Here is an 11,865-nt window from a genome sequence, read left to right as displayed (position 1 = left end):
GGCTACATTCGCGTTACCGGTTGAAACGGTACGTGTGGCGCAGAAATTTTCCACGATAAACGAACACACTTGGACCGTTCTATAAGCAGAGCTAAAAATGCACAGTTTCGGAGAATAAAAAACAATGTATCAAGAATATTATGCCCTTCTCTCACGCGTCCACTAAATTACATATCGTATCTTAAAAACTACATGTGGCTTGACATTGTTTTAGAAAGAAATAACGCAAACTAGCAATATTCAGCAGTTTAGTTTCGGCCAGGTACGTCTGGACCCCTCAATCTACACGTACAAAATTTTCCTGAGGTCAGCCTCGGTCCAAATCTGTACCTGTCGTTTTCTTTACAGGTTCAACCGGTTCAACCGTTTCAACCGGTAACGCGAATGTAGCCTTATCTACATTTGCAATAAAAGGATTGAATGGGTACGGACTTGAGCGAGTCTAGCTCCTGGGAAAAACACCGAGGTGTTCCGGTTTGTAATCGGCCATATTGGTTACTTCTCGAATATTCAACGTGATACATGCGGGAACCTGTTGTTGAAATCCATTAACATCGTCGCTTCTACAGCCAAAGGAAACTTTTAAAATCATCCATCATGCCGCCGGCACTTAAACAGATGCGGCAAAGGAAATCAGAGTACAAAGATAAAGAAAAACCGACACAAATCCGCTTCAGCAACATCACTGCCGCAAAGGGTTGGTTGACAGACGATGCATTTGTTTACATTGTTGTGAACGTAACAACAGGCTTTTTTTGTCACTTTCTACAATGAAATATTGATCTATTGAAAAGTTTTATTTCATAAATGAGCTAAAATGTTCTTTCTATGACCTCATTGTGTTTTAAAATTGTATCCAGGGCAAATATAGAATATTAAAAAATGGGCTCAACCCACGGACTCGTTCAGTCCTGAACAGAAGACCAGCTAGAACATTCCTTTTGTCATTCCACATGTCACTGACTACTTCAGTATCTAATATTGAATTTGACTGGCTTCAATCTATACTGAAACCGACATATTAAATTAAAGATGTTGAGCATGGTTAATTTTAATTTATAACGCCTTTTGTTTTTAGCTGTTGCTGATGCCGTCCGCACAAGTCTTGGCCCCAGGGGCATGGACAAGATGGTAGGTCCAAGTTGGTGATACTGCTGTTTTGAAACATGTGTTTGATCATGACTCCTAGTTATATTCTCCCCCACATGACATTTACATTTTAAGATTGTCATGAACAATTGTCTTAACTATTCATAAATCCATATCTTGACAGTAAGCATTCCCTAAGGCACGAGCACTAAGACTTTGACCGATGTTTTGTTTGAGGCCAGAGTGCATAGTAATAAACAAGAAAATCTCTTTAACACCATTTGGTACCGCTAAGTTTTGAGGTGCTAACAAAAAGAAAATCTGTTATGAAATAACCTCCACTATACATATGTAACAGGAGATGAAAAATTGCACAGCCAGGCTGGGATTCAAACCCCAGACCCTCCAAACTCTAGATGGACGCTCTACCAAGTAAGCTACCTGGTCGCCGACATTAGGCCCAGTCCAGTTCCGCTACATGCCTCGTTCCTTTTTCTAAGTCTTCGTTCCTTGAAATCACAACTATTTACAGCCCAGGTTTTGGCGTCTCCTTGTCAAGCGTACACCAAATAATTGAAACAAGGGTTGGTCACAGGCACCTCTGTAAAAGGGGATGGAAAAATGCCCTGCTGCAAGACCGGGGTTCGAACCCCGGACCCTCCAAACTCTCAAGACCGATGCTCTGCCAATTACGCTACCTGGTCACTAATGATCCACAGAGTCCAGTTCCACTACACAGACAAAGATTAACAAGTTGTTTATTTATTACCCTATGTACCACCCCATTTAGTCACAAAGTATGTGCCATTTTGTCTGTACTGGTTTCCACTTTCCACATTTTCAAAATCCAAATCTTAACTACACCAGTTTGGAGTTTATGCAAATATGATATAACAAATTTGACTTTAGACACAAGCAAAAGATGGTTGCTTCCCTCATCCTGACAATTAACTCGTTTACACCGAGATGTAATTATACAATATGGGTTTACAGAAATACAGAATGCATGAGCATTAAAACTTGGAATGGGAATTGAGAATATTGCACATTTATAAGGTTCTTCCCTTTCACTCAAGATTGGAATCTTTCCATTGCAGTGATTGATTTCTTTGATGTCCTTTCATATGTTCTGAAAAAATGTTATAGAAAGCCATATTTTATACTTTAAACCACATATAATAAAAGTATTTCTGTTAAACTTTTGTAAATACATTTCTTATTGTGTATTCAGATCCAGGCCTCAAATGGGGATGTAACAATTACCAATGATGGAGCAACAATCCTGAAGCAAATGATGGTTCTCCATCCTGCAGCAAAAATGGTAAGTTCAAATAAAATTGAAAAAAGAAAGGCTTGATATTATGTCTGTGTTTAATAGTTCTTAATTCAAATAGCATTTGGTTAACCTTTTAGGATTTAAGCAGCACATTATTCCTCTCCAGGCAATTTGATAGATTATTAAAATTGACAGAGCCTGTTAATTTGCATTTGTGCTAGCTATGGTTTTACCTCTCGTAATTCCAAAAGCAGTGGAGAAACTTTCTTTTTAACAAATTTGACATTTCCATTCAGATTTTTTTTTGTCGAGTGTTTATAAATTTATAGAACCAATAAATCGAGGATCTGTCATTCCTTTCCCTTCATAATTGATTTATGATACTCGTTTTGGATTTTTCATGTTTGCGAGCCTATAGAGATCTAGAGCAGATATGAAAAATCCAAAACGAGTATCATAAATCTGATATGAAGAGAAACAAATGACAGATTATTTTTATCATATAATGCAAAGTAAACTGTATAACTGTGATCCGAAACAAATATTTTGCACTTGGCTGCCCGCTTCACAATGACGTGTCTCCCTTGACATAATTTATATGATTGCTTTATGACACTTCATAGCACAATATTCATATGATAAAATTGGATAATACATATCTATTAAACATTAAAGAATGATGACAAAACTGTTGTATTGACCAGTACAAGTATATGTTTTATACATATTTCGTCTGGTAAGGAAGCTATTATTACAGCAGGTTTAGAATTTTAGTCACTTTAAGTTAAGTATGGTACCTGAATCGTGTGACATGGAAAGATGAAATATTAAAGATGTATTTTTTTTCTCCAGCTTGTGGAGCTGTCCAAAGCTCAGGACGTTGAAGCTGGAGACGGCACCACGACTGTTGTAGTCATTGCTGGCAGTCTGTTAGATGCATGTTCAAAACTACTCGCCAAAGGTATGCATGTTTCTTATCGAAGATTGTTTCATCAGGTTAAATGAAACTTTATAATGGAGGTGTTTATTGCTTTTTGTGTGGTAAAACAAGCCACAAGATTTTATTAGAATTAAAGCAAGGTTCAGGATAGTTGTTGCACAGTTGTTTCTTATTTAATTTAAAGTAAACCTAGGAATGTTTGATTAAATAAGGGGCCTTAAATGAAACTTGAATTGTATTACAGGGATCCACCCGACCAGTATATCGGAAGCATTCCAGAAAGCTTCAGTGAAATGTGTAGAAATCTTGGAGAGCATAGTCACTCCACTGGAATTATCTGACCGTGATTCTCTGCTCAAGAGTGCATCTACATCTCTCAACTCCAAGGTAAATCAAATTCAACTACTGTTCAATTTTGACTCCTGTTCAATTTTCATGTAAGCAGAATCGTTTTTTGAGAAATTTGTCTTAACCACTTGGTGAACAAGAAGTCGTACAATGACCTGGAGGTTGACTTATAATTAAGAGCTATGTACAATAAAAACATAATGCTCTTTTGTGTTTTAAGTGATTCAAATCATGTGAAATGACTCCATGGAAAGCATTATTGATGAGACAAAAAATGTCCATACGTAGAAGAATATTAATGGATTCCATGAATGTAATAGCAAAATGACTTGGTTTACAGGTGGTGTCGCAGTATTCTGGAATCCTGTCTCCCATTGCTGTAGACGCTGTGTTGAAAGTCATTGATCCACAAACAGCTACCAATGTAGACCTCCGAGACATTAAAGTAGTCAAGAAAATCGGGTAAATATTGCACCAATACTTGAACAACGGTTGTTTTACTGTTTGTCTTGTGGTTTCAAGTCCTGATGAATATAATGGAAACCAGCATGCAAAACCTTCTTTTTTCACAGTATTTTGGCAAATGATAAAGGAGAATATAGTTTCAGGTGTGCTTTATGTATAAAAATCATGTGTTGAAACTGGATTGACAAAGATAGTTCCCAAAAATATTGTGACTTACTTTTGTAGATCTGTTGTTTTCTTGCACATCAATGAGAAGGTATCACATTCATAGTGATGTGAAACTTAAATTTTGTAATAACTTTTTCTTTCCAGTGGAACTATTGAAGATACTGAGTTGATTGATGGTTTAGTGTTCAACCAAAAGAGTGCCGGTACAGGTGGTCCTAACAGAGTAGAAAAGGCCAAGGTTGGAATCATACAGTTCTGTGTATCTCCTCCAAAAACAGACGTAAGTCGCCCAACAATGGTATCAAGTCATAGTCAACAGAAGAATATATGATATTGTATGTAAGACTAGTGTCAGTTGCAAGTCTTAATGGCATACCCTGCATCAGGTTGTTCAACATTTGTTTACACATTTTCAAATGAATACTAAAGAAACTGCGCCACATAGACACCTGAAGATTTATTTATTATTGAGTCCTAAAAAGCAAAAGAGATCATGAAAAACAATTTTTAAATAGCTCTGCATACAACATTTTGATCATGAGATTAACATGTTAAGGATACCCAAAGAAAAACGTTGCTTAGTGATGGTAAAACTCTTTAGCCTTAACGCTTGAATTAATTTTTTGGATTAGAAACCATTATGCTTCATATCGTAAGATCAGTATGGTGATATGTAATTTTGAGTCCCTGCTGGTTATTGCTGGTTATTGCTGGTTAGAGTCCCTTTTAAAAACGAAACATTAAAACTAAAATATCTCACAATTATTACTGTTTGATGTGATGGGATTTCTTTGATAATGTAGGAGTAAGTTGTTGACTTTGTTTATAAATTGGTACAATTTTGATAGTTTTGTTTTAACTTGAACCATTAACTTTTGTTTACAGATGGACAATTCTGTGGTAGTATCAGATTACTCTCAGATGGACAGGGTACTAAGAGAGGAAAGACAATATATCCTAGACATAGTCAAGAAGGTTAAAAAATCAGGCTGTAATGTTCTTCTAATCCAGAAATCCGTGTTGAGGTAAGTCTCAATATCCATTCTTATTTCAATATGTCTTATCAGATGCAAGAAACTGAAGGTTCAGTGTTCAATTTGTTGGTCTTTATGGTGAAGTTGGGAATACAAGGTCAGCATTTTGTATGCTTTACAAACATGATGCTTTAGCTTTTTGTTTATATTCACAATTTTCACTGTTACTTTGGGATCAAAAATATGAATAAGGCAAGAATGTCTACAACTTAATTTAATTGCCTTAAGACATCCAAGTTAGTCACAAAAATTTCTTTCTTCATCAAAAAACTGTGAAGGAAGTTCTCTTACTATATCATAAAACTGTGAAGGAAGTTCTCTTACTATATCATAAAACTGTGAAGGAAGTTCTCTTACTATATCATAAAACTGTGAAGGAAGTTCTCTTACTATATCATAAAACTGTGAAGGAAGTTCTCTTACTATATCATAAAACTGTGAAGGAAGTTCTCTTACTATATCATAAAACTGTGAAGAAAGTTCTCTTACTATATCATAAAACTGTGAAGAAAGTTCTCTTACTATATCATAAAACTGTGAAGGAAGTTCTCTTACTATATCATAAAACTGTGAGGGAAGTTCTCTTACTATATCATAAAACTGTGAAGAAAGTTCTCTTACTATATCATAAAACTGTGAAGGAAGTTCTCTTACTCTATCATAAAACTGAAGAAAGTTCTCTTATTTACTATATCATAAAACTGTGAGGGAAGTTCTCTTACTATATCATAAAACTGTGAAGAAAGTTCTCTTACTATATCATAAAACTGTGAAGGAAGTTCTCTTACTCTATCATAAAACTGAAGAAAGTTCTCTTATTTACTATATCATAAAACTGTGAGGGAAGTTCTCTTACTATATCATAAAACTGTGAAGAAAGTTCTCTTACTCTATCATAAAACTGTGTTTATTGTTGAGCTGCAGTGCGAAAAACTAGTTTCTCCTTTTTCTTTCTCTTTCTGTTGACTTTCTCCGTTTTCATTGCTATTTTTTTACCTTCTTCTTTTCTATTCTCTCTCTCTCTCTGTTCTCATAAAGGCAATATATGTGTACATGGGTACCATTACATGTACTTGTGTCTAAATATATCAACTGATGTAAGTAAGAGTAAATATGAGTCGTGTGAGGTCTGAATATATAATATGAATTGTTTGAATGTAAATATACCATATATTGCCAAAAAATCTTGAATAAAAAGAAAATTACAAAAAAAAAAAAATGAAGAAAGTTCTCCTACTTTATCATAAAACTGTGAAGAAAGTTCTCTTACTTTTTCATAAAATTGTGAAGAAATTTCTCTTACTTTTAATAATATCATAAAACTGTGAAGTAAGTTCTCTTACTATATCATAAAACTGTGAAGTAAGTTCTCTTACTCAATCATAAAACTGTGAAAAAAGTTCTTACTCTATCATAAAACTGTGAAGGAAGTTCTCTGACTTTATCATAAAACTGTGAGGGAAGTTCTCTTACTATATCATAGAACTGTGAAGAAAGTTCTCTTTACTCTATCATAAAACTGAAGGAAGTACCAACAAGTGTTTCATTGAAATCACTTCTCATTGGTAGTTCTAGTCAATTTTTCTGCTGTCATTGGAACAGTTGAGCAATATGGTGCTGGAATTTTCCCATTTTTATATGAATCTTTCATTTAGCAGAACAAATCCAATCTGGTAATATAGCCCAAGGTTTAAGTGATTTGTACAAAACTTGTATGTATGCACACGAACTCAAGTTCTAAATACTTTATAACATGAAATGTTCGTTGTGTATAAACATTTGTGGTTTTTGTGGTTGTTATTATAACACGAAAATAAATGCAACGAATTTGAATGATATACGTGTCGACTGTTTGTTAACATAGGATATCCATGAGAGTTGGTACCACGAAACCATCTTAAGGGCTCCAAACCACAAAGGAGAGTACCCACGAACATTTCGTGTTATACAGTAGGAGATCGGTCTAGAGCCCAGATTCATTAAGTTGATCAATTGATGTTTCAGAGATGCCGTTAGTGATTTAGCTCTTCATTTCTTCGCCAAAATGAAGATCATGGTCATCAAAGATATTGAAAGGGACGATGTCGAGTTCGTCTGCAAGGTAGTTATGATTTATTTGTTGTGAAGGAAAGACACATTAATATAAACTCATCTATTTATTTATGATGAAAAATATTTCAGTCTGTAAAACAGGATTTGTATGTTGTTATCAAATGACTACTTTGTGTCTTAATGTAACTTTCAGTGATTTGTGGTTGTTTGCACTTTAACAAGTTTTGCCATCTAATAGCAGAGAAAAGTTAACAAGTGGTATTTCTGTGCCAAGAAAGGATAAAAACTTCCTTTTCATAATACGTCGAATTTGGGTTCCAGGGTTTGGGATGCCGACCTATTGCCAGTCTGGATCATTTTGTACCAGAAAATCTTGGATCTGCAGATTTGTTTGAAGAGATTCAAACTGGAGCTAGTAAAATTGTAAAGGTATGTTCAGGGAGCCACTTATTTTTATTTTTATTAGAAAAAGTTACAGATGTTTAAAAAGGAAAATAAGGCATTTTTAAATCTTTTATCAGAATTCTTCAAAATTCTCATTATATATATAAAGTAAATGAATTATACTCAACATTTTATCTTCCTGGATGGTCCCATTTCTTCATGAGCCTTATTAATTTTGAAAACTAATATTGATGAGGGGTTTCTAATCAATATGTTTGATGTAGACTATTTACATAATTATAACCTGGTTTGTAATATTTTGGTTTTATAACAGGCTACAGGTATTCCCACGCAAGGAAAGACTGTCACTGTTCTAATTAGAGGCTCCAACAAGCTGGTCTTAGAGGAAGCTGATAGGTCAATCCACGATGCCCTCTGTGTAATCCGCTGTCTTGTCAAGAAGAAGTAGGCACCGTTATTGTTTCTTTCTATGATATGATTTTCAGAAATGAAGGAGGACAACGTTTAAATCTGTTTCGATAAAAAAGATGCTGTTGGTCAGCAAAAATTAATATGAATTTTAAATTTGAAAGTTAATCATTTACAAGAAAATCGAGGGATTTAGCTCTTTTACCCCTGATATTTCATAATGAACTATTACAACCTTTGAATTGGAAGCGTTTAAATGTGTGTTCAGAGGTGAATGAGTTAAATGTAGATCTTAAAAAACTTAAATACAGCAGTAACATGTTTACAAACTCTATATAACATACTCATTTCACATCCCTCTAATGGCATGTTTGAAATTACCAGTTTTTTGGGACACCCCCCCCCCCCCCCCCCCCCCCCTCATGTTGAGTATACATTTGATAGTATTCTTGTTTTCTTTAAATCAGGGCTCTAATTGCTGGAGGTGGGGCTCCAGAGACAGAGTTGTCTCTCCAACTGATGGACCATGCCAACTCCCTGACTGGTGTGGAACAGTACTGCTTTAGGGCTTTTGCTGAGGCCCTGGAGGTGATACCCTTTACTCTGGCAGAAAATGCTGGTCTCAACCCAATCGCCACAGTCACAGAGCTGAGGAACAGGCATGCCAACGGAGAGAAAACTGCTGGCATTAACGTCCGCAAGGTAAAGGCCTAGGAGATATTGAGAGATAAATTTTTATGCTCAAAAAGAGCACTTAATGCTGGACTTTCCCGGTGTCTCCATAACAGTTCAAACAAGACTATTTTTAGCTCCATTACTTTTAAACTGAAAGTCCAAGTCATCAAACTCCATATGTGAAGACATCTTGAGGAGCACTGACCTATATTTTCTGCTTCACCGACTTTGGTTAGAGTTCCTGTTCAGATCCAATTCTAAGTTGAGATATGGCACCTATCTTTATTTTCATCAAATATGAGACATGTTTGTTTCTCAAAATTTCATGTGAGTGATCTATTAGTTTTAACTGATGAAAAGTGGATCCACGAAGTTATTATTTTTGTTTATTTTCCCAAAAGATACGAGAAATAATTTAATATGTGTCATTAAGAATGGAAATAATTGTACTATTAAAATAAATATCATTTTAGAGATATTGCATGAAATCTCAAGACTTTTAAATTTGTTTTCATCAACATGAAATAAAAAAAAATTCCTAAATTGGATTTTGGTCATACTCGTTACAGATTTTACGACGGGTCTTCTTGTTTACATTGTTGGAGTTAATACTGAACAATGTTAAATTTTAACAGTTTATCATTTTGATATTGAAATGTAGACCTGTTCTTTGAAATTCACACTTTGAACACAAATTCTTTATAATCTACTCCTAATTGTCTGCAGGGAGCCATTACCAATATCCTGGAGGAGAATGTTGTCCAGCCCATTCTTGTGTCTACAAGTGCTATTCACCTGGCATCCGAGACTGTCTGCAGCATCATGAAAATTGATGATATTGTAAGTAAAACGTAACATGCATCATAGTATTTTCTTGTGTGACCTTTCTTTTAAGGTCACATCCGGTAAAATTTCAATTAAATAGAGTAGAATGTATTCTGTATATTCTCGTTTCTGTTGCAAAACTCCTATTAAGGTTCTTTTTGTGTATTCTCTTTTTCTATTGTCAAACCTCAAACGTTTCTGTTGTTTTCATCAAATAGGGCTGTATGTAAATGCCAAACATAAAGAAGTAAAAAAAATCCTAAAATAATATATTCTGCTTTTATTACAGGTAAACTGTATGCGTTAAATTATTCGAACATCAACCAGAGAAGGATTCCCTTAGGGTTTCTATTTGAACAAAGACAGAAAGATGTTGGTTCCCACAGCTTCTATGTGTGTATGTGAAGTATGAGTGCAGGACAGGAAGCTTCAGAAGTCTGACCTCGTCGCTGAAGGAGCTCCCCTCACAAAGCATAGCAACACTGTGTAAACTTGCACAGGCGACATATTGGATGTGGAAAATATTGGATCTTGCAGAAATACTTCATTTGAACATTCAATGCTAATGTTATTAATTATTAAGCCATTTGGTGTTCTTTTCATCAAATTTTCATATTTATGTGTAAATGTGTGATATTATATGTGCTGCCTGTCCTTTTGATAAAAATAATTTCGAATATCACTGAACGTTTTCGTCATTTATGATTCCTGTGCTTCTTGAGGATTAGTTTAGCTTGATTTTAGTTCATTTCAATAAACATGGCTTTTGTCAGCATTTAAAAGGTTACAATAGTGAGAAATTAATACCAGGTGAGCGATGCAGGCCCATTGAGCCTTGTACATTACTTTAATGGGACACACTATAGAATTGACTTGAAATCATCACAGATGGTGCATTATGCATGGTCCATGACTCTATCTTGTGTCAAGGTTACAAGGTCAGTGTTCCGAATCCTCACCAAAATGGCGTCTCGGTAAGCAGCTTCCTGTCTGTGACTAACGGGCATTATTTTCAGAATATTATTTAATGAAGACAACACAAGATATTTATACTTTTCTATTCAATTTATTGAATATCCGATATATTTCTTTCTCCAGAAATAAGATAATTCATTCACAATTTCACACTGCATGCATTTGCTCACTTTGCGTACAACTTTCTCTGTGCATTTAGTCATGAATTTCTGTCAAAGTAGATGGTAAAGAAAGAGAAATTCGGAAACAGAATTTACCGGGTTAAAGTTCGCAAGTAAATATTTGGTCATTCACTTTCCTGCACAACTGAAGTCAAGATTAAGTATATTTCTGTATCCACTTAAACAAAAAAAACATGGGTATCACTAACTGCTAAACAACATATATAAATTAATATCTAAATAAGCAGCATATAAAATCTAAAATATGACAATTTTCTGACGTAATGAATTTCTGCCAGAAACCGTACTTGCATTTGATGCGTCGCATGTGATCATTATTATACACTTCTTGTCCAACAGAAGACTTTATATTTTATTCACGGGATAAAATTAACGAGTACCTTGATTATAAAAAGAAAATGTCCATATTGAAATACATTGTACGACACTGTTATCCACATCGTTAACATGGGTGATGCCAGAAAGTTTTAAAAAAAAATCACTAAAGACTGGTTAACCCAGAGACTTCTCAGGATATAATGTAATTTTGTAGTACGCTAGTCATCATAAGAAATTTCAACTTGACTAATGACATTTGTGTTATTGACTGCCATGATGGAAAAATTAGTGATATGGATACTAGGGTTACATTAGCGTATTCCGGTTGAAACGGTTCAGGTGGCGCAGAAATATTCCATGATAAATGATCACACTTAGACCGAACCATGGGCAGAGCTAAAAAAAACAGCAGTTTCGCAGAATAAATAACAATATATCAAGATTAATGTCTTTCTTTCACACGTCCACTAAATTATGTAACATATATTAAAATCTACATGTGGTTTAACCTTTTTTTATAAAGAAATAACGCAAACTGGCAATAGTCAGTATTTTGTTTTGGTCAGGCATGTCTGGACCCCTCAATCTACACATGCTAAATATTCCCGAGGTAAGCCTCAGTTCTGATCTGCGCCTGTCGTTTTCTTTCTGGTTCAACTGGTTGAACCGGAAACACAAAAGGGCCTAGGTTATCAACCAGAATTA

General features: G+C 34.8%; 1 protein-coding gene across 1 annotated transcript; it reads left to right on the top strand.

Annotated features, from left to right (window-relative positions):
• The first annotated feature begins 458 nt into the window (after positions 1–458).
• LOC110462809 (T-complex protein 1 subunit delta-like) lies at positions 459–10,367 on the top strand. Its single transcript, XM_021517001.1, has 14 exons — positions 459–697; positions 1,079–1,131; positions 2,321–2,410; positions 3,218–3,326; positions 3,550–3,692; positions 3,994–4,115; positions 4,431–4,566; positions 5,172–5,311; positions 7,325–7,421; positions 7,694–7,801; positions 8,091–8,221; positions 8,653–8,887; positions 9,587–9,700; positions 9,975–10,367. The coding sequence occupies exons 1-14, from the start codon at positions 598–600 to the stop codon at positions 9,990–9,992; spliced, it is 1,596 nt and encodes a 531-aa protein (XP_021372676.1). The 5' UTR covers positions 459–597; the 3' UTR covers positions 9,993–10,367.
• Positions 10,368–11,865: the final 1,498 nt, after the last annotated feature.

This window comes from Mizuhopecten yessoensis, unplaced genomic scaffold (genome assembly GCF_002113885.1).
Source record: "Mizuhopecten yessoensis strain PY_sf001 unplaced genomic scaffold, ASM211388v2 scaffold10831, whole genome shotgun sequence".
Classification (NCBI taxonomy): domain Eukaryota; kingdom Metazoa; phylum Mollusca; class Bivalvia; order Pectinida; family Pectinidae; genus Mizuhopecten; species Mizuhopecten yessoensis.
Note: the sequence above shows the minus strand (reverse complement) of the source record. Positions and strands in the feature narration are given on the sequence as shown.

Bases quoted from the DNA above. Each gene is read 5' to 3' on its own strand.
- LOC110462809 (XM_021517001.1), top strand. From the start codon at position 598: ATGCCGCCGGCACTTAAACAGATGCGGCAAAGGAAATCAGAGTACAAA. The intron at 3,327-3,549 runs GTATGCATGTTT...ATTGTATTACAG, and splicing joins TTCAAAACTACTCGCCAAAG to GGATCCACCCGACCAGTATA. The intron at 8,888-9,586 runs GTAAAGGCCTAG...AATTGTCTGCAG, and splicing joins CTGGCATTAACGTCCGCAAG to GGAGCCATTACCAATATCCT.